The 27365-nt window shown below is 41.7% G+C and overlaps 1 protein-coding gene across 1 annotated transcript in view; it reads left to right on the top strand.

Annotated features, from left to right (window-relative positions):
• cpsf3 (cleavage and polyadenylation specific factor 3) overlaps positions 1 to 27365 on the top strand; it is a 36703-nt gene that overhangs the window by 2719 nt on the left and 6619 nt on the right. The window contains exons 2-15 of the mRNA XM_043678130.2: positions 2271 to 2334; positions 2828 to 2925; positions 5384 to 5512; positions 6207 to 6384; positions 8241 to 8330; positions 10907 to 11057; positions 12642 to 12817; positions 13797 to 13955; positions 16073 to 16219; positions 16774 to 16926; positions 19672 to 19780; positions 20909 to 21007; positions 22985 to 23079; positions 24108 to 24195. Of these exons, the coding sequence (XP_043534065.1) occupies positions 2271 to 2334; positions 2828 to 2925; positions 5384 to 5512; positions 6207 to 6384; positions 8241 to 8330; positions 10907 to 11057; positions 12642 to 12817; positions 13797 to 13955; positions 16073 to 16219; positions 16774 to 16926; positions 19672 to 19780; positions 20909 to 21007; positions 22985 to 23079; positions 24108 to 24195 (1736 nt within the window). The remainder of the gene's footprint in view (positions 1 to 2270; positions 2335 to 2827; positions 2926 to 5383; positions 5513 to 6206; positions 6385 to 8240; positions 8331 to 10906; positions 11058 to 12641; positions 12818 to 13796; positions 13956 to 16072; positions 16220 to 16773; positions 16927 to 19671; positions 19781 to 20908; positions 21008 to 22984; positions 23080 to 24107; positions 24196 to 27365) is intronic.

Here is a 27365-nt window from a genome sequence, read left to right as displayed (position 1 = left end):
CCCCGTGTCCCCTCCTCTCCCCCCCCCCCCCGTGTCCCCTCCTCTCCCCCCCCCCCCCGTGTCCCCTCCTCTCCCCCCCCCCCGTGTCCCCTCCTCTCCCCCCCCCCCCGTGTCCCCTCCTCTCCCCCCCCCGTGTCCCCTCCTCTCCCCCCCCCGTGTCCCCTCCTCTCCCCCCCCCCGTGTCCCCTCCTCTCCCCCCCCACGTGTCCCCTCCTCTCCCCCCCCCCCCCCCGTCCCCTCCTCTCCCCCCCCCCCCCCCGTCCCCTCCTCTCCCCCCCGTCCCCCCCGTCCCCTCCTCTTCCCCCGTCCCCTCCTCTTCCCCCGTCCCCTCCCCTTCCCCCGTCCCCTCCCCTTCCCCCGTCCCCTCCCCTTCCCCCGTCCCCTCCCCTTCCCCCGTCCCCTCCCCTTCCCCCGTCCCCTCCCCTTCCCCCGTCCCCTCCCCTTCCCCCGTCCCCTCCTCTTCCCCCGTCCCCTCCTCTTCCCCCGTCCCCTCCTCTTCCCCCGTCCCCTCCTCTTCCCCCGTCCCCTCCTCTTCCCCCGTCCCCTCCTCTCCCCCCCCGTGTCCCCTCCTCTCCCCCCCCCCCCGTGTCCCCTCCTCTCCCCCCCCCCCCCCGTGTCCCCTCCTCTCCCACCCCCCCCGTGTCCCCTCCTCTCCCACCCCCCGTCCCCTCCTCTCCCCCCCCCTCCTCTCCCCCCCTCTCCCCCCCCCCTCCTCTCCCCCCCTCCTCTTCCCCCCCCGTGTCCCCTCCTCTCCCCTCCTCTCCCCCCCCCGTGTCCCCTCCTCCCCCCCCCGTGTCCCCTCCTCTCCCCCCCCCGTGTCCCCTCCTCTCCCCCCCCCCGTGTCCCCTCCTCTCCCCCCCCCCGTCCCCTCCTCTCCCCCCCCCCGTCCCCTCCTCTCCCCCCCCCCCCCCGTGTCCCCTCCTCTCTCCCCCCCCCCCGTCCCCCCCCTCCTCTCCCCCCCCGTGTCCCCTCCTCTCCCCCCCCCCCACCCCCCCCACTGTATCTCCCCCCTCCCCACAGTCACTTTCCCCCATCTCTGCCTCCGCCTGTATCCTGCATCTCTTCTCTCCTTACCCTCCAACCTCCCCCCGAATCCCCCATCTTCCAGTTACTCCCTCTCCCCTCATCTCTCCCCCCATCTCTCCCCCCTCCTCATACCCCCCATGATGTTTCTCATTTCTACCCACCCACTCCCTGTATCCCCATTTCTCCTCCCCTGTATACCCCATCCCCCTCCTTATCCCCATCTCTTCCCCCCCACCCCCCGTATCGACCATCTTGCCCACTGCCCTATATCCCTACATTGCCCATTATCACATATCTTCCCCCACCTCGTATCCCCCATCACTTCCCCACCCCGGTATCCCCTTCTCATTCCCCCCATATCCCCATCTCTTCACACCCCCGTATCCCACATCTCTACCCTCTCCCCATTCTCCCACGCCTGTTCATCCCCCACCGTATCCCCCATCTCTTCACCCTTCCACTGTATCCTCCATCTCCCCTGCCACATATCCCCATGTCCCCCATCTCTTCCCCCGCATTTCCCCTGCCGCATCACCCAACTCCCTCCCTGTATTTTCCATCTCCTCCCCCACATCCTATCTCCTCCCACATTCCTTACCTGACACCCCCACCCTTCACCATATACCCATGGCGCACACCCTGCAATTCCTTATGTGTATCCCCATCTCTAGCCCCACCCCCCCCCCCCCCCCCCCCCCAATATCCTGTCTCTTTGCACACGCCATCCCATCTCTTGGCTCCCCCCGCCCCGTCCCTTTGTCCCCCACCTATCCCTTCACGTTCACCCCCCAACTGGTAGCCCATCTCCTCATCCCAGCTGCTGCATCTCCTATGTCACCCCATATCCTCCCCCATCTCCCTACTGTAACTCCCATCTCCTCTCTGCCCCCCCCCCCCCCCCCCACAACATAACCACCATCTCCACCTCCTCTCCCTTACCCTCATCTCTGTCTCCCCTCATCCCCAACATCCCCCTACATGCCGTTGGCTTTGAGAAAAATAAAGATTAAATGCAGCTGGATCCTGCCTTTTGAGTTGGAGTCCTCCACAGCAGGAATTTATATGACAGATTAGAATTTTAACCTTTGTGGTTGTGATGGCAAATCCCATGCTTGTAGTTTGTCCAGTGGCCTGTCGAGTCTTCTAAAAATGTTTTTTTTTTATTCATACTGCTTCACATTTGTGCAGTATCATTGCTTTTCATCACATAAATTTGAGAATTATTTTTTGTGCATTATTAATAGAGGAGCTGGACAAGAGGTGGGAAGATCATGCATCATTGTGGAATTCAAAGGAAGGAAAATCATGGTATGATTTTATAAATTGTAAATGTATACAACAGGCTTCAGGGTCACTAGAAGACTTTAGTTATTGGTGTCAGTAAAGATCATTGATTAGCTAGCGGAAATTAAAGAATTGTTGCAATTTTATATAGATAATAATAGCATCAATGGAAGAAAGTTCTTGCAAACTGACTCCGATGCACATTTGTTGATGATGTAATTGTTGATTAAAAATTTGACTTGCAAACTTTTTTCTAACTTGGGTTGGCCAAGCGTAGTTTAGCTGCTGATGTATTTCAAACTCACCACACTTAATCAGACACTAGCCAATAAAATGGCAGCCTACATAAATAACAAATAAATAATGAAATGCTGGCAATGTGATTTGATTAAGGAGCTTTGTTTTACATAAGGTCATAGTTTGTGTTACATGTCAATCTGGTCACACATTAACAATATGCTGAACTAGATTTTGAGGGCCTTTTGATTAGCCTTCACCTGAATTTTATCTTATTCAGTTGGATTGTGGAATCCACCCTGGACTTGAGGGAATGGATGCACTTCCGTACATTGATTTGATTGACCCTGCGGAGATAGACCTTCTCCTTATTAGTCAGTAAGTATTCTTGCTGTTTAGTTTAAAATTAAGAAATTATAGCGTGGCTTCAAAAGAAGATTCCAAGGAACTTTGTTTTCTTTGATCCAATCGCGGTATTTGGTTGAGTTATTTTAGATGATGGATAAAAAGTTTTTGCATTGACTGAGATGGGAATACTACATATAATCAGATTGTTAAACAAGTCATTTGACATTCCTGAAGAAGGGCTTATGCCCGAAACGTCGATTCTCCTGTTCCCTGGATGCTGTCTGACCTGCTGCGCTTTTCCAGCAACACATTTTCAGATTTGACATTTGGCCTTGTGAGAGTTGGTTTTTTTTTTAGATTACATTACAGTGTTGAAATAGGCCCTTCGGCCCAACAAGTCCACACTGACCCGCCGAAGCGCAACCCACCCAAACCCCTACATTTACCCCTTACCTAACACTACGGCAATTTAGCATGGCCAATTCACCTGGCCTGCACATCTTTGGACTGTGGGAGGAAACCGGAGCACCCGGAGGAAACCCACGCAGACATGTGGAGAACATGCAAACTCCACACAGTCAGTTGCCTGAGGCGGGAATTGAACCCGGGTCTCAGGCGCTGTGAGGCAGCAGTGCTAACCACTGTGCCACAGTTTTGATAGGGTTCGGCTACAACTAAAATGTTCTCCTTATCACACATTTTAAACAAAGGGCTTATGTTTATTGTTTGAAGGAATACAATTCCTGACGCTATTCTCCTATTCAGTTATATCCCTGCTAATCTGTACCTCGGCTCTTTTACTTGTCTTTGCTCCAGACCACATTTTGAATATTGAGCAATTTTGGACCCCATATCTAAGGAAAGGTGTGCTGGCATTGGAGGGGGTCCAGATGTTTACAAAAATGATTCGTTAGTGTAGAACTTGTCATATGATGAGCAGTTGAGGATTCTGGGTCTGTACTTGATGGAATTTAGAAGGATGAGAGGGATCTGATTGAACCTCACAGAGAGACCTGAATAGAATAGACATGGAGAAGATGTTTCACTAATGGGAGAGGCTAGGAGCAGAGGGCACAGCCTCAGAGTGAAGAGACAATCCTTTCGAACCGAGATGAGGAATTTCTTAAGCCAGAGATTGGTTAATCTATGGAACTCATTGCCACGGGATGGCTGTGGAGGCCAAGTTATTTGAGTGGACTGAAGACAGATAGATAGGTTGTTCATTGGTAAGGAGATCAAGAGTTATAGGGGGGAATGAGGAGAATAACGTTAAGAAACATATCAGCCATGATCAAATGGTGGGGTAGATTCGATCAGCCAAATGGCCTAATTTTTGTCCCATGTCATATGGTCTTACCGAAATGGCAAGTTAAAGATGTCCTTTTGTAGCATATTTTTCCAATCAGATAAAATGGTTTCTTTGGATTTACACAAATGATTCCCGTAAAGCGTAAAAGAAAACATTGATTACATCAATCTTCACCCTTCTAAATTTTGAAAATTAAAGCACAGTTGATGTGGCCGATCTTCATAATTGAAGATTTAAGCCATGACATTCTGGCGAGTAGGCACTGTATTACCGCCTAAGGTCAATCATATCCTTAATGTTGTTTTCAAAGCTGAACAACATAATCCACATCGACTGTGACCATTGTATCATCTTTTCACTTTTGTGTTCAAATCCTCTGAGATCATGGCAATTAGCCTTGTTGATTACTTTTTGTGCCTGGACACTAACCTTTAGATATTTGAGTATCTAGATCACTCGCTCCTTTGCAACTCTGAGTCTCTTGTGTTTTTCAACTTTTTGTGTCAGGTCCAACTAGGTGATCTCTCATTCTCTACGTAGTTTTTTTCTGCTAAATTACACTGATCCTCTGTTGTAACTTCCTCATCTTATCCACTCAACTTATTGTGACCTTTAATTTCATTTCTCCTTCAAATTTAATTGTAATGGACCTGTTAGCAGCATTGTGTGGTGAAAACCAATCCACTGTTTCTTCAAGGTGAATGTTGACCAGCTTCTGGCAGGAATGGTGATCTCATTGTACAAGATGGAGACCCTATACTATAAGTCAGAATCAGTGTTCTATCCTTAATTTCTTTCAGTTGCCTAAAAGGGTCAGAAGTTATTTTCCAGATCTTGCCCACAATTGGCTTCAGCTTTTCAGCCATTTGTCTGTGTAGCTCAAGATATGTGCTTAACCAATTTCAGCAGTATGTGTGGCACAGGCTCGGTGCACTAATTTCTTTTTTCCTGTCTAGTATTTTTATCAATCTGTTTGCATTTTAAGCAATGTTAATCTGAGACTTCCATCCTACTAATAATATCTTAGTATATTTTTGGAAATATTAAAGATGCGAATAATGTGAAGTCTGATGTACCTTTATTGTCGACTCATGATTTGCTGTAATATTTTCTTCATGCAGATGTGTGAGGCTACCTTTGTAAATGTATAACTTTTCTGTTCAATTTGATCTTTAACAGTTTCCATTTAGATCACTGTGGTGCACTTCCATGGTTCCTACAAAAGACCAGTTTTAAAGGCAGAACTTTTATGACACATGCAACAAAAGCTATATATCGCTGGCTACTGTCTGATTATGTCAAGGTCAGGTAAGTGGAAGTTTCTGTCTGTTGCATTTAATATTCTTCACTCTGCTCTTTACAGTATTGAACTTTCAGCTGTCATTGTTAGCAGTTTGCCAATAATTCCTGAGAGAAGGATTATTCACAGAATCCTCTTGTACAGTATAACATACTGTACAAGAGGATTGACAGATTATGCACAGATCATCTTATTTCTTCCTCCTATCCGGTTATATTTCTTTCCTTCCGGAGCATCCCATGTCTCTTGACATTTTAGAGACAAGAGGGTATTTTTGAATTTAGAAATCAGATTCTTAAAGGTCTAATCTTTTTAACTTGGTCACATGAGCAGATTTTGAGGTGTGTCTTTAGTTCTTGATGCATGAACAGTGTGAAGTAGGTCTGTAGCTCCATGGCATTGCTGATGAGTGTTGGAAGTATTTTGAACACCAGGGGCATGAAAAACCAAGTTCAATCCTCAACTGATAGCCATAATTCAGTTTTTATATTGAATGCTGTATTACTCTAAATGCTGATCAATGTAAGTAAGCACCAACAGCTGTGATTTGGAACAGCTTGAGAAATATAACTGACTGCAAAGTGATGCATTCAGGATTGAATTCAGGAAATACTCATTGCAGGGCTTCGTTTTAAATTTTTGTGACCTCTTAATGTTATGATAGACTCATTGATTCTTAACATATTTTACTTCTGCATAAAGTAATATCTCAGCAGATGACATGTTGTACACTGAGTCAGACCTGGAAGAAAGTATGGACAAAATTGAGACCATCAACTTTCATGAAGTGAAGGAAGTGGCAGGTATCAAGTTCTGGTGTTATCACGCAGGTCACGTTCTGGGAGCTGCCATGTTTATGATTGAAATAGCTGGAGTGAAGGTACGTATGAAAACAAATTGAAAGTGATAAAATGTCAAGGATGCGTTGGATGTGTCAGCATCTGAAAGAAAAATTAAGGCCGAGCATTTCTGTTAGACAGAATCTCTGTCTTCTCTCCTGGTTTTTGTAATACTAGAGAATTTTCTATTGTTTTTGCACATGGATTATCAAGAATAAGAGATGTCTTGAGCCAAACTGGATTAGGTGGGGGGCTCTAATTGGGCCAAAGAATAAAAATATGACTGAAGGAGGGCAAAGAGGGTTGTGGGATTTGAAATAGTTCCTGTGTGAGGGTTGTGGGCTATATGGCAAATTAGAGTCATAGAGCTGTAAAGCATGGAAACAGACCCTTCAGTTCAACTCAGCCATGCTGACTAAATAAATCTAGTTCCATTTGTCAGCTTTTGATGCATATCCCTCTAAACCCTTCCTATTCTTATACCCAGGAGAAAGTGAGGACTGGAGATCAGAGCTGAAAATGTGTTGCTGGAAAAGCGCAGCAGGTCAGGCAGCATCCAAGGAGCAGGAGAATCGACGTTTCGGGATTCCTGAAGAAGGGCTCATGCCCGTAATGTTGATTCTCCTGCTCCTTGGATGCTGCCTGACCTGCTGCCCTTTTCCAGCAACACATTTTCAGCGCTATTCTTATACCCATCCAATGTTGTAATCTTACCAGCCTCCACCACTTCCTCTGGCAACTCATTCCATACATGCAACGCACTCTGTGTGAGAAAGTTGCCCCTTTTAATTGGTTCCCCCTCACTCTAAGCTATGCCCTCTAGTTTTTGGCTCCCCAACCCCAACATAAGCACCTTTGCTGTTCACCGTATCCATTCCCCTCAAGATTTTATAAATCTCTAAAAAGTCACATCTCAGCCTCCAACTCTCCAGGGAAAACAGCCTCAGTCTATTCAGCCTCTCACTGTAGCTCAAATCCTCCAACCCTAGCAACACCCTTGTCAATGTTTTCTCAACCACTGCGCCACCATGCTGTTCCAACTGTTACTTTCAAATCTGGGATTGACAGCAAAGGTAATAAAACTGTCTGGTTGAAATGTTTCAACTTTGTTCAGATATAATCCCACCAGACTACAGAAAGTACTTTTAGGATAGTGACTTTGTGTGTGAGTGTGTTTATTTTGAACATAAAGTTTGTAAACTTTCGCCTGTTGTCTTGAAATATTTTAAATAATTTATTGTCTAGCATGTCATGGTTTAAAGTTTAATCCTCGATTGCTAATTGAGTACATTGATAAATTTTTCAAATTTTGTGTTTGTGTGCAAGTCCATATTCCCCACATGTCAGCACATATACAGAAGATGTTTTTACTGCATGACTGTAATATCTAATAAATGATTTAGTGAGAATCGAGAAAGAGTCCTTGAAAATCAAAACATAGTGCAAACGTTTTCAAAAGTCGTACTCAAGAAGAGATCTGAGGGAGTTGGGGAGAAGGGAGGATATTTGATCCCTGCCAAACAATTAAGATGAGTGTTTTTTTAATAAAACTTTCCTTGGGGCTAGGTTCACATGCAAGTTTTCCATGCGCAATAAAGTACAATGTTGTGACTCACCTACTATTTTAACATATAATAGATTCAATAAATGTTAAATGTAGAGATGCCTTTTGGATGGGTGTATGAATAGGAAGGGTTTGGAAGGATATGGGCCAGGTGCTGGCAAATGGGACTAGACTAGATTGGGTTGGGATATCTGGTCGGCATGGACAAGTTGGACTGAAGGGTCTGTTTCCCTGCTGTACATCTCTATGACTCTGCTTTTATTATTAAAATGTCTACAAAAATTGTTAAGTGTCAATATTGTTTTAAATTAATGACTAATTGTGCCTGTGCAGATTTTGTACACTGGTGACTTTTCACGACAAGAGGATCGACACTTAATGGCAGCAGAGATCCCCAGCGTTAGACCTGATATTCTTATAATAGTAAGTTAATTTTCATTCTTCAGGGAGATTATAATATCTTTAGCAGTGAGAGTACATACCTATGTGAGATGGAGGATACAATAGATAATTATCTTCATGTTTTACCTAAACCTATCAAAAGGTATACAAATTGAAATATAGTTTCAGCTTTTTCATTTAATTTGGGTCTATTGAAGAAGTGCATAAGTAGAAATTGTTAAATTTTTCCTTTATTTAGGTTGTGCTGTTAAGGTTTATTTCCAGATACCACGTGTTGTCTCACTGTGCTAGTTCCATTAGCCTTCTCTCTGTCTTCTCCTGGAAGAACAGTTATTCTGTAAGGTTTTTAAAGTTCAAGTATTTTTTGGCTGACTTGACCATAAAATGTTGGGCCAAATCTTGCTAGGCCCATGCATCTTTGTGTGTTTAATAAGTTTGACTTTTTTACATTCATCTTTCAACTCCAAAATATTTTGTGCCTTAACTTGCTAGAAATGAGATGCTGGTTTTAGGACCTGGGTGAACTGCAAGCTTGACAGTGAATCTCCCAAAGCAAAGGTATTTATGGACTAAGAAAGAGGGTGAATAAGAGTTGAAACAGGTGAACAAAGAAACAACAGGATGTGAAGTTTGAATTAGGAGACAAATGAAAAGCGAGAAAAGCATTAAATTTTTAAAAAATCTCTAATGACAGTTTATCACATGGTTATAAAATGCCGCAGTTTAAATAGCTCCTTTTCTGGTCTGGAATGATTGATGAACAGGATATTAATATTCATCAAGGAAAAGTTCATCCATGAGCCTTAACTTTGCAAAAATTTTAATGGTGAATATACAAACCCAATATATTCTCAAAATAGTGGAGTTAAGTTGTCATTTGTATGAGGCAAGTGGACCACTGGAATCGACCAGTGTATTCTAGACATTCATGATTTGTGCTATATCCCTTTAATGTGCTGAACTTGATAACTGCTCTGCATGAAGAGCAATATATTTCATTAACGCACCAGTATTTTTGGATTTGGCCCATTATGTAGTGATGATTTGTGGTGCATTGTCTTTGTAAGCATGCTTTGTGCTGAAAGCTGGCATCCTGTGAAAGTGACAATATTGTAACTTTGAGGGGCATAAAGAGTGGTTCGGTGGCAACGTTGAACTCTGCCCAGCAATAGGAGCAGTGGTTCTTGTGAGGTATTTGATAGGTTACTCATGATGGTTTGTGGTCACTGAAAAGCATTTCTGAGGTCATCTATAGTTTGGGAAATCGACAAATGGAGACTGCCTCCATTTTAGGAGTACAACCGTTAGCTATTGTGCAGGGATGGTGACTGAAGAGAGCAGTCCAGAACAATTAGAGGGCTCTGCTGTAAGAATGAACTTAAGGTGAAAATTAGTGAGCAGTTATGATTTGGGAGTTAAACTCTGGAGAAGTCCCGAAGAGCTGTGAAAGTGGGAAGATCATTAGCTGTGTTGGGGGAGACTAGGAGGGCCTTGAAGAACCTTGTAAGCATTAATGTTTTAGTAGCTGAGCAGGTGATGTTTGAAAACCTGCAAGTAATATTTGCTTGTTACAACTAAACAAGATTTTAGATTAGGAAAATTCCTGGGCCAGGTTTTAGCTTGCTGGAGATATGGGCGCAACCTCCAGCAATTTGATTACAGAAGTTGCAGTAGCTGCTGAATCTGCCTTCAAAACATTCACTTCCTGAAGTGAGACTTTCAGCAATTCGTGCCTGCAGTGATGGTAGAAACTGTGGCCGAATTTTCATCTTGTGTAGCTTTTGTCCTTAATTACTTTAAATCTTTATATTTTAGCTAATAGCTTTTTTTTTAACTTTACTTTTCACAATCATTGTGTACTAATTTAACCTGTTACCTTTAAAGCATAAAGCTGTGATGCTGGTCATATTTAAGTTGTAACACTCGATTATTAAAAGGGACCACTCCGAGAGAACACCTGGTGTGTGGTCATGACATAAGAATAAAGTGATTCAAATTTTTATATACACACACTCACATTTTTTTTCCAAGTATTTGTCCATGTCAAATTACAATACAGCAGGTCTCTGAATTTTTTTTTGTGCACCAAAATAAAACCTGACAATGCAGATAGGGAAGATGGTAGACTAGCAATCCAGAATCCCAGGCTAATGTTCTGGGAACATGGGTTCAAATCCCACCATGGCAGATGGTGAAACCTGAATTCAGTAAAATTCTGGAAATAAAAGCTATCCCAGTGATAGCTATTAATTGTTATAAAATGACATTGTCTGCTTCACTAATGACCTTCAGGGAAGAACATTTCCTGGTCTGTTTTACACATGACTCCAGATCAGTCCTGATGTGGTCGACTTTTAATGGTCCTGTAAGCAATTAGGGGAATTAGCAATGGCAATAAATACTGACCTAGACTGCGATGCCCACGTCCCATGAATGAATGAAAACAAGACTCTTAACATAAGAGATAGCAGGAGTAAACTGCAAAGCCCTCCAGGCCTCCTCCTTGATGTAATATTCTGGCTGATCTTTTGCCTGAATTCCACTTTCTTACTCTTTTCATTTTCCTTCCTATAGTAATTCTGATCTTTTTCATCCAGGAATCAACATATGGCACTCACATCCATGAGAAACGTGAGGAGCGTGAGGCTCGATTCTGCAATACTGTACATGACATTGTAAATCGAGGAGGACGCTGTCTCATTCCTGTCTTTGCGCTAGGCCGTGCACAAGAACTACTGCTGATTTTAGGTAAATGTTGGAAATCTGATTTATCTCTCCATCCTGTGGCCGGCACAGTGGTTAGCACTGCTGCCTCACAGTGCCAGAGACCCGGGTTCAATTCCCGCCTCAGGCAACTGACTGTGTGGAGTTTGCACATTCTCCCCGTGTCTGTGTGGGTTTCCTCCGGGTGCTCCAGTTTCCTCCCATAGTCCAAAAATGTGCAGGTTAGGTGAATTGGCCATGCTAAATTTCCCAGAGTGTTAGGTGAAGGGATAAATGTAGGTCGGTGTGGACTTGTTGGGCCGAAGGGCCTGTAATGTAATCTAATCTAATCTAATATAATCTAGTAATCTAAGCACACTTGAGCAAGTGAGTGAGAGCTTTTCAGGACAAAGCTGTGACCATTCATATTCAAGGATATATTGTGAGAGATTTATCTTGTGAAGCAAATGTTGATAGCTGCTGGGAGTTTAAATATTTGAGAAATTTTACTGTAGATATAAGCAACCCTACTTAATCAAATGATGTCTCACTGTGCTGAGTATCCAAATAGAAAGACCCTGAAATAAAAGTTGGGTGTGTAAAACACTTGGCTATTGCTGGGAAATTTGGGTTACATAAGACCTAGGAGCAGGAGTAGGTAATTCAGTCCCTTAAACCTCTCCACCATTCAATATGATCATGATAGATCTTATCTCGGTCTCAACTCCTTTCCTGCCCACTCTCCATAACCCTTCAACCTGTTATTAATTAAAAATCTGACTATCTCTTCCTCAAATTTACTCAATGTCCTGGCATGCGGCACCATCTGGGGTAGAGAGTTTTACAGATTCAAGACCTTTTCAGAGAAATAATTTCTCCTCATTTCTGTTTTAAATCTGCTAGTCCTTATCCTCAAACTAAGACCTGTCCTTCTAGCTTGTCCCTTTCTATGCCTTCCTTAGTACCTGTTGTATTTCCGTACTAGTTTTCTGTGATTCATGCAAAATGACACCCAGATATTTCAATACTCTGAAGTTCCTCTCCATTACATAATTAATTGATCAGTATTTTGTTTCCAAGTCTGTCCTACAATAACGATGTAAAGCATTGACTGGAGTTTGAAAAGATACTAGTGTCATGACAAAATTCCAACCAGGTATACCTAGTAAAACGTTGTGATGTTAAACTGAGTTGCAAGATTCGGTATTAGAATAGGGCTGCACTCTGTTTCTTACTAAGATGCCATGATCTTATCTGAGCTGACTTAGGAAGCATGATGGGATAGTGATGCAATACTGCAATGCCCCCAGTTAAAGTCACATGACATATTTAAGTGGTGATTTTTCCTTTATTTTTCCTTTTCCTCCTTGACCTCTCCGTGGTATTTTTCAAAATTGTACACAAAATTATTTTCCACACCTTTCCTCCATTGTGCATTGGGACAGATCTCACTTAGTTCCATTCATGTTTATCTGATCATAAAGAACTTCCAACAATGGTTCCTCTTCCTGTTCTCACACTGTTTTCTTTGGAGTTCTGTAAAGATCTATGATTGTTGTCCTGTTCTGCAATGCCATCCAAAGCAATGAGATTAAAAACTTATTGTTTGGAGTTTTATTTTACGTGTAGATGAATATTGGCAGAACCATCCAGAACTACATGACATTCCCATCTACTATGCCTCATCCCTGGCAAAAAAATGTATGGCTGTATACCAAACCTACGTTAACGCAATGAATGAGAAAATTCGCAAACAGATCAGTATTAACAACCCTTTTGTCTTCAAACACATCAGCAACTTAAAGGTAAGTCATATGTTGCCATATGAATTCAGCTAGTGTATGTAGGGTACCTTTTGCAGCAAGACTTCTTTTTTTAAAAAAGTACACTCCGGTATTCACAAAGGAAAGTTAATAGAGTCGATAAGATATGATCTTTTGATAACAGGGTTGTCCCAACATATAACCCCTGGGCCCTGAGACCTGTTCACCAAGGGTTTATGTCTATGGTGTTCAAAATGCACTCAAATACAAGTCGGAATGTAAAGAGCTGCTCATCTAATCACAGGCTCTTTCTCACTGATATTTGTATCAATAGGTTAACTAGTGAAAGGGTTGGGACGGCGATGAGAAGCCAGTAATAGGAAGGTAAGTAGCGAAAATCAGCTGGAGTTTACTGAGGACCAGTGAGTCTACTGGAATGGGTATGAGAAGAGGCTGTGAATGAACAGCAGCCACGATTAGGGCAAGGCTGTGAGAGTTTAGCTGCCAGTCTGTAGAGCTGCTGCAGTCTGCAAGAGGGTGGAGTTTGAATGCAAGGCAAATATGCTGTTCTGCTTTTGTTAACACAGAACCATTCTTTCTGAAATTTACTCATTTGGCCCCTGGGTGAGAAATAAATTGAAATGTGGTCCCTTGCACATAAAAAATGGGCACTTAAATTTGGAACCATTGGTTTCAAAACAGTTCAATCCATCTTCATGGTTTCAAGATGCACTCAAATACAAGAAAGTACTAATTTATCTAAATGAATGTCACAAATAATCTATAGTATGATATGAGTTGGCACTATATAAGTAATCTTAGTGAAAGGCAATTTAATAGCTGCTGAGTGAAATGCAAATGAAATGAATTCAGTTGGCATCTGTTTTGATTTAATTATATAAAATGTTTTAAGAATAATTAATGAAAGTGTCGCATTACGGTCTTAAATGATAAGCCAGCTAGAGATTATTTAAAGAGCAATCATTATTGTTGCTCCATTTATTTCTGTTTTTTTTTGAAGAGCATGGATCATTTTGATGATATTGGTCCGAGTGTGGTGATGGCTTCTCCAGGTATGATGCAGAGTGGTTTGTCCAGAGAACTGTTTGAAAGCTGGTGCACTGATAAGAGGAATGGAGTCATTATTGCAGGTTACTGTGTTGAAGGCACACTTGCAAAGGTACGTAAACATATTACGTAAACCTTTTCAGGTTCTTCAGTTTGATTTTTTTTTTTAAATTAATGTGTATTTTAACTTTTTTTAATGATTTGGAACTTGAACAATCACTGTTCCCTGATAAAATTACTTACCAATTTAATCATATATTTTATTGAAAAAGAAACATTATTCAAAGTGTTCTGTGATATTTATTTACACTTGAGTGAATGTGAAGAGAGAAACAGAGTTCTACAAAAGTCCTTTTTTTTTCATTTATTCATGGGATGTGAGCACCACTGGCTAGGCCAGTATTTATTGTCCATATCTAATTGACAAGAGGGAAGCTAAGAGTCAATCAGGTTACTGTGAGCCTGGAGACCAGACCAGGTAAGGATAGCAGATTTCCTTCCCTAAAGAGCATTAATGATTAGATTCTCTACAGTGCGGAAACAGGCCCTTCAGCCCAACAAGTCCACACTGACCATCCGAAGAGCTTGGGAGGAAACCGGAGCACCCGGAGGACACCCATGCAGACAAGGGGAGAATGTGCAAACTCCACACAGACACAAGGCTGGACTCGAACCTGGGACCCTGGTGCTGTGAGGCAACAGTGCTAACTACTGAGCCACCGTCCTGTCTCCAAATAAACCAGATAAAGCTTTAAGACAATTGACAGTGATCACCATTAGGCTAGCTTGATATTCCAATATTTTTTGTCAATTGAATTCAGATTTCACCATCTGCCATGGGAGGGTTCAAACCCATACCCCAGAACATTATCCTGGGGTTCTGGAATACAAGTCCAGTGTGCCACTACATCATTGCCTCCCCCAAAAAATGTCAACTGTTTCTCTGTATGCAGACACTGCGAGAGGTGCTAAGTATTTCCAGCATTTTATTTCTATTCCAGATTTCCAGCATTTTTCATTCATTTTAGTGCATTCCACAATCTACAGAACTAGAGTTAGAAACTAGCCAACCTCCACAGTTAACTTCACATCAAGTTTCCAACACTGGCAATGATTGCACGGACTGCTAAGTATTTCTGCTGCAGAAGGGAAATCAGTTTGGAGTTGCCTTGAGTTGCTGAGCCAGAGAGAGAGATTACCACAACCTGAAATACAAGTTATCAACCAAACTAGCCCGGGCATTTCATGTTTATGAACTCTGTGCTGAAATGACATTATAGCCAGGCTTGCTGCTGGACCATTTACTGCAGAAGTGCTGTCATCATATTTACGTAGATGGACCTAGAAGTCCACAATGATTCATAATTCCTCAGTAAATGAATATAGGCCTTGGGAACAGGAGAAGGACTTTTTACCCTGTAAGCCTGCTGCACCATTCAGGAAGATCATGGCTGATCTGGTTGTGGTCTCAGCTCCACTTTCCTGTCTGCCTCTTACAATCCCAATCTCCTTGCCTATCAGAAATCTAGTTCAGCATTGAATAATTTTAAAGGACCAATTTCCAGTACCTCCTGGGAAACAAACTTCTAACCACCCCTTGAGAGAAAAATATTGTTTATCTGTCAAAAAAGGGAGTCGTCTTATACTTAAGCAATGTCCCCATGTTTTATTCTTCCTCAAAAGAAGAAACCCCCTTTGATATCTACCCTATACTCAGACCCATTCCCCCTTCCTATATTTACCCCAGACTAAATGCACTGAACACTATGGGCAATTTAGCACGTCCAATTCACCTAACCTGCACAACTTTGGATTGTGGGAGGAAACCAATACAGACACAGGGCAAATGTGCAAACTCCACACAGACAGTCGCTGAGGCGGGAATCAAACCCAGGTCCCTGGCATGGTGAGGCAGCAGTGCTAACCACTGAGCCACCTTGCCACCTTTTTTTTTAGTGTTATTAAAATAATTTTGTGTGAAAAAAAAAGCAGTGCTGAATAAGATTTGACAGGGTGAAGGAATTATTTTTGATTCTTGCATAGAATAAGTGTTTTTATATTTTTTTTAAAATTATAGAAATATGTACTTAACACAGTTAAAAAAGCACAGGGGGCATTGCATCCTTTTTTATATTTGGTGAGTAATACCAAGTTTGTGCTTTCTTAGTAATTACTGGACAAGGCTAATGTTGTATTATCATTGTTTATATTCTGTTTCCTAAATTGCAGCATATTATGTCAGAGCCTGAGGAGGTAACTACCATGTCTGGACAGAAGTTACCATTGAAGATGTCAGTTGATTACATCTCGTTCTCTGCACATACAGATTATCAACAGACTAGTGAATTTATCCGTGCATTGAAACCACCACATGTGGTTAGTACAGAACTGTTAAAATGTTTAATTTATATTTGCCAGATCTTCTACACCACCCACTGCCCATCCTGAAATATTTCTTCTTTTCCTTTCCTCATCTCTCAAAGATTCTGACCCCTGTTAGAGTGCATTTCCATAAATTAGGGCAATTATACTATCGCCTAGTTGGTCAGACTCTATCTGTGAGCCCAGAACTCTCATCGAAAGAGACAGTAAGCAGACACCAGGTAACAGTTGAGCATTGTGCTTCATCCACCTGCTTATTCACAAGTGTTTTTATCCAGTGTGAATCAATGGATGATGTTTGGGAATAGAGATCATTGCTGATTCTCTACTTTTGAGCCAAGTATTCTTTTGCTGCTCCCTTTTCCTAAAGGATCATCAAATAGGGAGCTTAAACACATTGGAATTGAACACTATGCTCTTATTTTTTCTGAAATATTTGAAGTGAATATTCTGGTTTAATTTTGTAAGGATTGAGAGATTTGCTTAATGTTGTAAAATGTTGTGCATTGATTGCAATTTACTTATAGTCATCTGGGGCTTCCTCGTAGTTGCTTGTCCATGGTGAACAGAACGAAATGGCCAGGCTGAAGGCAGCGCTTATCCGAGAATATGAAGACAACGATGAAGTTCATATTGAAGTTCACAATCCACGCAACACTGAAGCTGTGACATTATACTTCAGAGGCGAGAAGCTGGCCAAAGTAGGATTTCACTTTTTCTTTCTGATGGGAATGACATCTGTCCAGTGGCAATGATCTAAAGATTTTCTTTTTTGTGTTTTAATTTTCCTACCAATTTCCTCTTGCCTTCTAAAGGTATTGACTTTCTAATTTGTGATTAAACAACCTACCCTACCTCTTTAAATGGTACAAGGGTAATTTCAGCACAGACCAAGATTGAATCTGGGGTATTCCTGTTTGATTGAATCTGCTTGCTGTCTATGTTTATCAAAGTGGATTCAGGAGTGAATGTCAAATGCAGAGCTAATTACACAAATGCTCTGTCAGTTCAAACATTTCTTTTTCCTGATAATTTGACATAGCTTCATGTTAGAAAGTACATGAATTGATCTTGAAGTTTTTAGTATAAAGTAGTTAATTCAGTCCCAAAACCATGTGTTGTGGATAAGTGTTGCATGGCAGAATTTCCAACTACTTTATTATCATAGAACATAGAACATAGAACATAGAAGAATACAGCGCAGTACAGGCCCTTGGGCCCTCGATGTTGCGCCGATCCAAGCCCACCCAAACTACACTAACCCACTATCCTCCATATACCTATCCAATGCCCTCTTAAATGCCCATAAAGAGGGAGAGTCCACCACTGTTACTGGCAGGGCATTCCATGAACTAACGACTCGCTGAGTGAAGAACCTACCCCTAACATCAGTCCTATATCTACCCCCCCTTAATTTAAAGCTATGCCCCCTTGTAATACCCGACTCCATACGCGGGAAAAGGTTCACACTGTCAACCCTATCTAACCCCCTAATCATCTTGTACACCTCAATCAAGTCACCCCTAAACCTTCTTTTCTCTAGTGAAAACAGCCCCAAGTGCCTCAGTCTTTCCTCATACGATTTTCCTTCCATACCAGGCAACATCCTGGTAAACCTCCTCTGCACCCGTTCCAATGCCTCCACATCCTTCCTATAGTATGGCGACCAAAACTGCACACAATATTCCAGATGCGGCCGTACCAGAGTCTTATACAACTGCATCATGACCTCAGGACTCCGGAACTCAATTCCTCTACCAATAAAAGCCAGTACGCCATATGCCTTCCTCACCGCACTATTTACCTGGGTGGCAACTTTCAGAGATCTGTGTACATGGACACCAAGATCCCTCTGCTCATCCACACTACCAAGTATCCGACCATTAGCCCAGTACCCCATCTTTTTGTTATTCTTCCCAAAGTGAATCACCTCGCACTTAGCTACATTGAATTCCATCTGCCACCTTTCTGCCCAGCTCTGCAGCTTCTCTATATCCTGCTGTAACCTGCTACATCCTTCCTCACTGTCAACAACTCCTCCGACTTTCGTATCATCCGCAAACTTGCTCACCCAACCTTCTAACCCCTCTTCCAGGTCATTTATAAAAATGACAAACAGCAATGGTCCCAAAACAGATCCTTGCGGAACACCGCTAGTGACGGCACTCCATGAAGAAACTTTGCCATCAACTACTACCCTCTGTCTTCTTCCATCCAGCCAATTCCTAATCCAAACCTCCAACTCACCCTCAATGCCATATCTCCGTATTTTCTGCAGTAGCCTACCATGGGGAACCTTATCAAACGCCTTACTAAAATCCATATATACCACATCTACCGCTTTCCCCTCATCAACCTCCTTCGTCACCTTTTCAAAGAATTCAATAAGTTCAGTTCAGTTCAATGATGTTTCCTTCTACCTGTAAGTGTTAGTTGAATATTTTCTAATTACATATGTAATATTGAGTGAAATTGATCATGTATACTAATTCTAAGCAATTTGCAACAGCACGCTACCAGTTTGGTCATGTGTTTTGCATTGTATGATGCACACACTTGTGACCATCCAGTCTTATTTCTCTAGGAGCAGTGAAGTCTCATTGTACTTTAGATACTAAGAGAATAACTTCTGCAGATTTTAGTTTTTACTTTTTGTTGCTGCATTATAGCATGTTGAATGACGCACTTCTCATAATTCAGTGCTTATGTGCTTGATGCAGTTCAGTGTGTAAAAGGTTTTCATTTGTAGATTTATTAATTTCCGTCTCAATCGCATTTTTATTTTGCATTTAATTTCTAAAGGCTGTTGCTCAGTAGAGTTAGCAAAGGCACAATAAATAAACGGCACAAAACAATCTTTCCTAACTAGCAAACAGAGTACACGATTTTTTTGTCTCAAATCTGTGTTTAACTATTGAAAGGCTTGTCTGGCTATTAAACCATTAAATGGGTCAGAACACTTTGAGCTGTAAAGAGTCTTTTTGGAAGGCATGTCATTGACAATACTGTGCTGCCTATAAGATTTAAACGTATCTGATAAAAATTGAACTTACTTGCAAGTATGGATAATTAGAATCTGCTTTCAAGAAATATTTCTCACCTTAAGCAGAGATCACATTAGGATAAGGAAAATCATTCCAGAAAAGGCATAACTGATTAATGGAGTTCTTTTCCTTGACTATGATTTAGTGGTGTCTTTTTTTTTGTGTTTCTGCACTTACACAATTTCTGTTTACTTTGGTAAATCATTCCCAATTTCTCTCCCATCATCTCTTTCATTTTGACCCCCTTCTATGTTGGCTGAAGTTCAGAGTACTTAGTAGTTGATTGACATTTAGATGGAAATGCAGATGGTTAGATGGAGTTGCATCTTTCCAAGAGTTTAAATCAGGTTAAGGTAAAAAAAAATCACATTTTCATCTTAATTGTTTTAATATTTTTGACAGGTGATGGGCTCCTTGGCAGATAAAAAGGCAGATCAAGGTCAAAGGATCTCAGGAATACTGGTGAAAAGAAACTTCAACTATCACATACTTATTCCATCTGACCTATCCAGTACGTAAATGTTTTTCCGTATTTACCAATTTATACTGGAAAGATATGAAAGCTTCTTATGCTATACTGAAAATATTTATAACAATGGTTCTAGTAATGAAGGATTATGTTAATAGAATGAAGAAGCTAGAATGTTCTTTGAGAGTATAATGTTGAGAGGAGATTTTCTTAGGAGACTTGAAAGGGCAGGTGTAAAAAGATGCGCCCCCCCCCCAACCACCACCACCCACCACCCCGTGAGACAGTCTAGCACCAGAGGAAATAATCCTAGACTAGAAGGCTGCACATTTAAGACAGCGATGAGGAGGCTTATTTTCTAAGGGTTGTGAATCTTTACCGCAGGGGGCTGTCGAGGCTGGGTCATTCAAGATATTGAAGGCTGAGATAGACTGATTTTTAATTAGCAAGAAAATTAAAGCTTAAAGGGAAAAGGCAGGAATGTGGAGCTGAGAATGATCAGAGCAGCCATGATCTTATTGAAAGGTGGAGCAGAGCCAACAGTGGGAATGATCTATTTCTGCTCCTATATCTTAGTGTTATTTGATAGAGATTCTTAAAATCATGAGGGCTTTAGACCACCTGAATTAAAATAAACTGTTCCCATGGTCGGAATGTATAATGTTGGTTTACTGATCTCCTTCAGAAAAGGAAAACTTAGTCTGGCCTACAGTAATTAGAGCAACTAAGGCGTTGCCAGTGTCACCTACACCTTAAAAACAATTTTTAGCAAGTTACGAAGGGGTGAAAATTTGGATCCGTCTTGCACATCATCGTCCACCTCTCACTGATTTAGCTTTATTCTTAGTGTATCGAATCAATGCCCGAATGAAATGCTGTGTGGGTAGTGCTACTCTCACCGGAGGTTGCATTGAGTAAAAGTGTGAAAGCAAATCATGGGGAGAGGGCACCAAGAATTGAATTTGTTCAGTTCAGAAAAATACTGGGGACAGCACTGCTTTGAGCTTGCGGAATGGTTAGCTATGTACAGTATTTCAAACTCTAAAGTGAGTATGAGCCTGTGAACAAACAGTTTGTAGTTTTATGTGGTTGATTCCTCTGTATTTCAGAAACTAATGTTTAAAGTATGCAAACTTAAAATATAAACTACTATGTTTCCCTTTTTATCAGATTATACTGATTTGGCAATGAGTACGGTGACACAGACGCAGGCCATTCAGTACTCAGGCTCTTTAATACTACTGGCACAACATCTTCAGATCATTGCGGGTTTGTATATAATTCTGCTTTCTTTTAATCCCTCCTCTTTCATGAAGCTGCTAACGACTGGCCATTGGCCATCATGCCTTACCTTGCATTATTGACTATTTTTCACTTGAGTCTAGACAGTGAGTGCCCAATAAAACAAGAATTGGGAGCAAGTGGAGGCCATTTGGCCCCTTCAAACCTGCTCTACCTTTCAATTAGTCATGGCTGGTTTAATTGTGGTTTCATCTTCACTTCCTTACATGCTGTACCTGTTCCCATCCTAGTAGTCTTTGACTTCTTTGTCAGAAGTCTAGTCTATCTTGGCCTTGATTGACCCAGTTTCTACTGCAGTCTGAGGAAGAAAATTCCTTCGATTAAGGGCCTTGAGAATTAAAAGTATGATATTTGTGCGTAGAAGGATGGCATTGATACTCTTGCCTTTGACTGAGTCTAACAGCCTAATTGGTTTAAAGTGGTACAGGGTTAACAACTATTGAGTGTTAACCAGGAGAAACCAATTGGGTGGAGCATTATGCAATCTTCAGCGATAACCTTTTCAGAACCATTACCTTTTGCAACATCTCCCTAAAGTTTTTCCCCACCTCCATAGTTAACACTTGCGCATATTTACCACTACCCCATCTGCCCAGGTCTCCTGATGTCACAAATTCAGGTGGTCTAGAGGTTCCAAGGTCTTCCAGAACACATTCTCTTCAGACTGTGGATGATTGTCCAGCCTTTGCTTTAAGAACTGTTGACTGATTCTGTTCTTGTCCTTGAATGGTCTATAAACTGGCTGTCCAGTGGAGCACCTTTTTATCTGTTGGATGTCCTTTTATAGAAGATGCTCTCCTAACCCAAGTGGTTGGTCCATTCCCTTAACTGGAGGACCATGAACCGCCTGAATTTCCTTTTTCAGACATCTTCCCAGCTAACTCAGGAAGTTGTCCTTAACATCAGCTTAAAGGTCCCCCAAGATAATGAATGTCTATTATAGCAGATACCTGCTCTGTGGAAAGAAAGGTATGTTCCTCTTCACAATATCCTGGAGTTTTGAGCCAGTGAGTTTCTTGTTTTCACCTGTATCCAGAATCTATGGACGTTGGACTGGCTTGTATGGAATTGCATGCAGCTTATATTCATTCAGCTTTATTTACAGTCTGCTAATAACTCTGTGGTGAAGTATGTAAATTATTTCCTTCAACTTGTTGGTAAGGTTGAATATTTTCAATCCTCAGTATTTGTTGCACTGGTGAACCAGGCATTTTTCCATCGGCAGTTACTTTATTTTTGCTTCTCAGATCGGAATTCCTATGGTCAGTTGCTCCTACATTTCTGCCCTCCTTACATAGTTATCTCAACACAGATATTGTGGGCGGCACGGTGGCACAGTGGTTAGCACTGCTGCCTCACAGCGCCAGAGACCCGGGTTCAATTCCCGCCTCAGGCGACTGACTGTGTGGAGTTTGCACGTTCTCCCCGTGTCTGCATGGGTTTCCTCCGGGTGCTCTGGTTTCCTCCCACAGTCACAAAGATGTGCAGGCCAGGTGAATTGGCCATGTTAAATTGTCCGCAGTGTTAGGTAGGGGGTAAATGTAGGGGTATGGGTGGGTTGCGCTTCGGCGGGTCGGTGTGGACTTGTTGGGCCGTAGGGCCTGTTTCCACACTGTAATGTAAGATAATCTAATCTAAAAAAATCTAATCTAATCTAATATGGCATTCAAATGGAGCATTCTGCTCACGTACTTCACTGCCACACCATTTTGCTTATTCAGTCAACAAGGGAGAGCATTTTGATTTGAGGACCGGTGTTCCTGTCAGAGATGACTGTGTCATTATATCTTGATAAAATGTGTTCAACAAATGAGATATACAGAAACTGTCCGGTATCTTAGAATTTTAAACACTTTATGCATTTAACTTCAGTTCTTAAGTTCTAATTATTGCTTTGAAAGAAAAATTATAAGCATTCTGATTTAACAACTTTTTACTCTTAAGATGATGTGGAAGAAATCGAAGTTCAGGATAAGCCGGCACTGAGGATCTTCAAAGCTATCACACTGGTTCAAGAGCCAGGAATGATTGTGCTGGAGGTGAGTTTATTGTATTCCCTTTCCAACGTTTTTCTCCTTTCATTAAATAAGAAGGACAGACAAATTTGCATTTATGTTTTCATGAACAACAGCCCAGAAGTGCTTTACAGCCAATGAAGACCCTTTGAGGTGTATTCACTGTAGGGAAAATGACAGTCAATACTCACAGAACTCTTGAAACTTCAACTTAAATTATGTTTGGACAGGAATGTGTGACTAAATCTAAAACTGGCATTACGCTGTCTGTAACTATTGATGGTAAAGCAGCGAATATTTCTCTGGATACATGAGCAAGTATTCACCATTTTGTGACTGAGTCACGTGATTACTAATGTGCAAGATGGCACAAACTCTCTTGCTTCGTTTCATGTTATGCACTCTTGCCCAAACCTGCTGTTCCCATCTTATATTTGCTTCCTGGCATGTCAACAGTCAAAGGAACAGGAGGCTGAGGCTGCATATTCCGAACATTGTTCTGTCATGTATCTCTAGGAAATTTGCAGTTATAAACAAAGTAGGTTCTTTGCTCAAGAGTAGTAAGGGCGTGGAATGCCCTGCCTGTAACAGTAGTAGACTCGCCAACTTTAAGGGCATTTAAATGGTAATTGGATAAATATATAGATGATGATGATGGAATAGTCTAGGTTAAATGGGCTTCAGATTGGTTTCACAGATTGGCGCAACGTCGAGAGCCTGTACTGCGCTGTATTGTTCTATGTTCTAACTTAAGTGCTCAATCAGACTTATAGATCAATACTCCCAATTGAACTATTTGTCAATATTGCCCAACTCATCAGTAGCCATTGTGGAGTCAATATTGATATTTGCTGGGTTTTCGGGTGACTGCATTTTTTTGTTCTAACAACTGAACGATATTCATGACTTTTTTTATGTAACTGCATATATTTTCTCACGCTATTCTGTAATTTGTGACTGGGATCAAGTTAGCAAACTATCGCGTGATTAAACAAACTGAATTTGCTCTTTCAGAAATGCTGTTTATCTAAAACCTTTATTTCTCCTTTTAGTGGGTGGCAAATCCATTAAATGATATGTATGCAGATGCAGTGATGACAGTGATTCTAGAAGTGCAGTCAAACCCGAAAGCACAGAAAGGTACGTGCACTTGCATAGCTTCCATTTTTGTTTCTTCATGTATGATCTTGCTTCTTTAAAGCAGTTTTGTTCCACCTCAGCTGAAAACATCGCCTGTTTTGGAGTGAGTGTTTTTGGAAGCTGGTAACCGTCAAGTACCTTTCCTGCTCATTCTTCTTAAGATTATGAAACCATTAAGGGATTTTGCAATCTGGACATGGTCCTATTATCACTGCACACATTTCAACAGGCTAGCAGTCAGTAAACCTGATTGATTTTTTTATTTTCATTTCTAGAATTGAGATCTGTTGAGGGACTGGAAACAGCTGACCTTGTAGAAATTATCTGTCTCAGAACAAGCTCAGAAGTTAAATCTTGAAACTTTTGTTCTCACTGTGTTAGTATGATATAGACCTTTCTCCTCCCAGCCAAAAATGGAACTGTGATGAATGTAGCTTGCTGGGCTTGAAGGTTTGCTTTCAGACGCTTTGTCACCACACTAGCTAACATTATCAGTCAGCCTCCGAATGAAGCACTGGTGGTATGGTCCACTTTCTATTTATGTTTGGGTTTCCTTGGGTCGGTGATGTCATTTCCTGTGATGATGTTATTTCCTGTATTGATGCCATTGTCTGTTCTTTTCCTCTGGTGGTAGTGAATGTGATCCAAGTCTATGTATTTGTTGATAGACTTCCAGTTGAAATGCCATGCTTCGAGAAATTCTCGTGCATGTCTCTGTTTGGCTTGTCCTAAGATGGATGTGATGTCCCAATCGAAGTGGTATCCTTCCTCATCTTTATATAAGGATATTAGCGAGAGTGGGTCATGTCGTTTTATGGCAAGTTAATTTTCATGTATCCTGGTGGCTAGTTTTCAGCCTGTTTGTCCAATTCAGTGTTTATTACAGTTCTTGCATGGTATTTTGTAAATTACATTAGGTTTGCTTGTTGTCTGTATAGGGTCTTTCAAGTTCATTAGCTGCTGTTTTACTGTGTTGGTGGGTCTGTGGGCCACCATGATGCCAAGGGGTCTGAGTAGTCTGGCAGTCATTTCCGAGATGTCTTCAATGCAAGTGAGAGTGACTTGGGTTTCTGGACATGTTTTGTCTGCTTGTTTGGGTTTGTTGCTGAGAAATCGGCGGATTGTGTTAGTTGGCCGTTCTTTTTGAATACCCTGTATAGGTGATTTTCCTCTGCTCTCCGTAGTTCCTCTGTGCTGCAGTGTGTGGTGGCTCGTTGAAATAATGTTCTAATGAAGCTTCATTTGTGGATGTTGGGATGATTGCTTCAGTAGTTTAGTATTTGGTCTGTATGTGTTGTTTTCCTGTAGACGCTGGTTTGAAGTTCCCCATTGGCTGTTCGCTCCACTGTGACATCTAGGAATGGCAATTTGTTGTTGTTTTCCTCCTCTTTAGTGTGTTTTATGCCAGTAAGGGTATTATTGATGGTCTTAAAGGTTTCCTTTAATTTGTTTCATTTAGTGATGACAAAGGTGTCATCCACGTAGCGGACCCAAAGCTTGGGTTGAATGGTTGGCAGAGCAGTTTGTTCAAGTCTGCATTACTCCCTCTGCTAAGAACTCTGTTATTGGAGATCCCATGGGTGTTCCATTGGTTTGTCTGTAGGTTTTGTTGTCGAAGGTGAAGTGGGCGGTAAGGCATAGGTCCACTAGCTTGACGATACTGTCCTTTGCTGATGAAGTTGGTGGTGTTCGGTGTATGTGTCTTTGGTTCTTCTAATAGTGTAACCAGTGTTTCCTTGGTCAGGTTGATGTTGATGGATGTGAACAGGGCTGTTACATCAAAGGAGACCATTATTTCATCCTCTTCTATCTTGATGTCTTTGGTCTTCAGGAATTCTTGGGTGGAGTGGATGGAGTGACGTGTGTCTTCTACTAAATGTTTAGTCTTTGGTGTAGCTCCTTGGTCAATCTGTAAATTGGTGTTCCAGGTAGCAAGACTGTGAGTCTGAGGTGGTCTCCTGGTTTGTGAATTTTGGTTAATCCGTAGAAGCATGGTTTTTTTCGGATCTGTCTCGTTTCATTTTTTTGGAAGTCGGCCTTATTTATTTCTCCAGATTTCCGAAGTTTTTTGAGTAGGGCTGTGATTTATATCTGTAGTTGTGGGAGTTCGGTCTATCTCCACATGTTGGTAAGAGTTGCTATCTGATACATACAGATGAGGAAGGACACTACTTCAACTGGGACAACACATCCTGATGAAGGGCTTTTGCCCGATTTCGCTGCTCCTCGGATGCTGCCTGAATTGCTGTGCTCTTCCAGCACCACTAATCCAGAATCTGGTTTCCAGCATCTGCAGTCATTGTTTTTACCAACACATCCTAGGATAAGCCAAACAGAGACATGCATGAGAATTCCTAGAAGCATGGTATTCCTACCGGAACTCTATCAACAAACACGTTGACTTGGATCCATTTACCACCACCTGAGAAAAAGAACAGGAAACGATGTCACCACAGGAAATGTCATCACCAACCCAAGGAAACCTAAATACATAAGGGCCATATCACCAATGCTTCATCCGGAGGCTCAACCTACATCCAGACCTCAACCTGAGCTACAAATCTTCTCAAAACTCACTAAATGGAACTGTGATGTTTTGTTGCATGAACAAAAGTGAGGGTTTACTGCATTCTGTTTCTGATAAGGAATCCATTAATAGTATTGCTATTTTAGGCAGATACTTTAACCAACAAAACAGCCTAGCAACTGAATTCAAAGGTATGCAGCAGAAAAAATAAATTGATTATTCCTTTGAACTCAGCAATTTTCAGTCAGTTAATTTATTCTGCAGACTGAAATCGCTTCTGCCTCTATACTGAACAAATCAAAGTATGTATTTTTGATCACTTCTGTTTCAGAATTCAATTATAGATTTAAAACCTTTATAGTAGATATTTGTTTGTTGTGTTAGAGCCCTCGCTGACTTATTTATTGTTAGTTTTTTTAAAATCAGTTTTGGCTTGGAGCTGTGAACTGGAAATTGTGAGCGGAAGGTAACTTGTGGACTTTGGGAAACTGCTTGTGTTAAAAGCAAAAGAGCAGAACAATCAAGCTTTTTTTTTGTTTGTGAGGCCCGGCTTGGGGATTAATTACTGGCTGATTCTTGATTAAAGGTGTTTCTACAGACATAGTGACCCTGATAAGAGCATTATGTTTAAATAGGTAGCAGA

Source organism: Chiloscyllium plagiosum, unplaced genomic scaffold (genome assembly GCF_037043375.1).
Source record: "Chiloscyllium plagiosum isolate Xiang-an unplaced genomic scaffold, Cpla_swu_hap1 HiC_scaffold_3, whole genome shotgun sequence".
Classification (NCBI taxonomy): domain Eukaryota; kingdom Metazoa; phylum Chordata; class Chondrichthyes; order Orectolobiformes; family Hemiscylliidae; genus Chiloscyllium; species Chiloscyllium plagiosum.
Note: the sequence above shows the minus strand (reverse complement) of the source record. Positions and strands in the feature narration are given on the sequence as shown.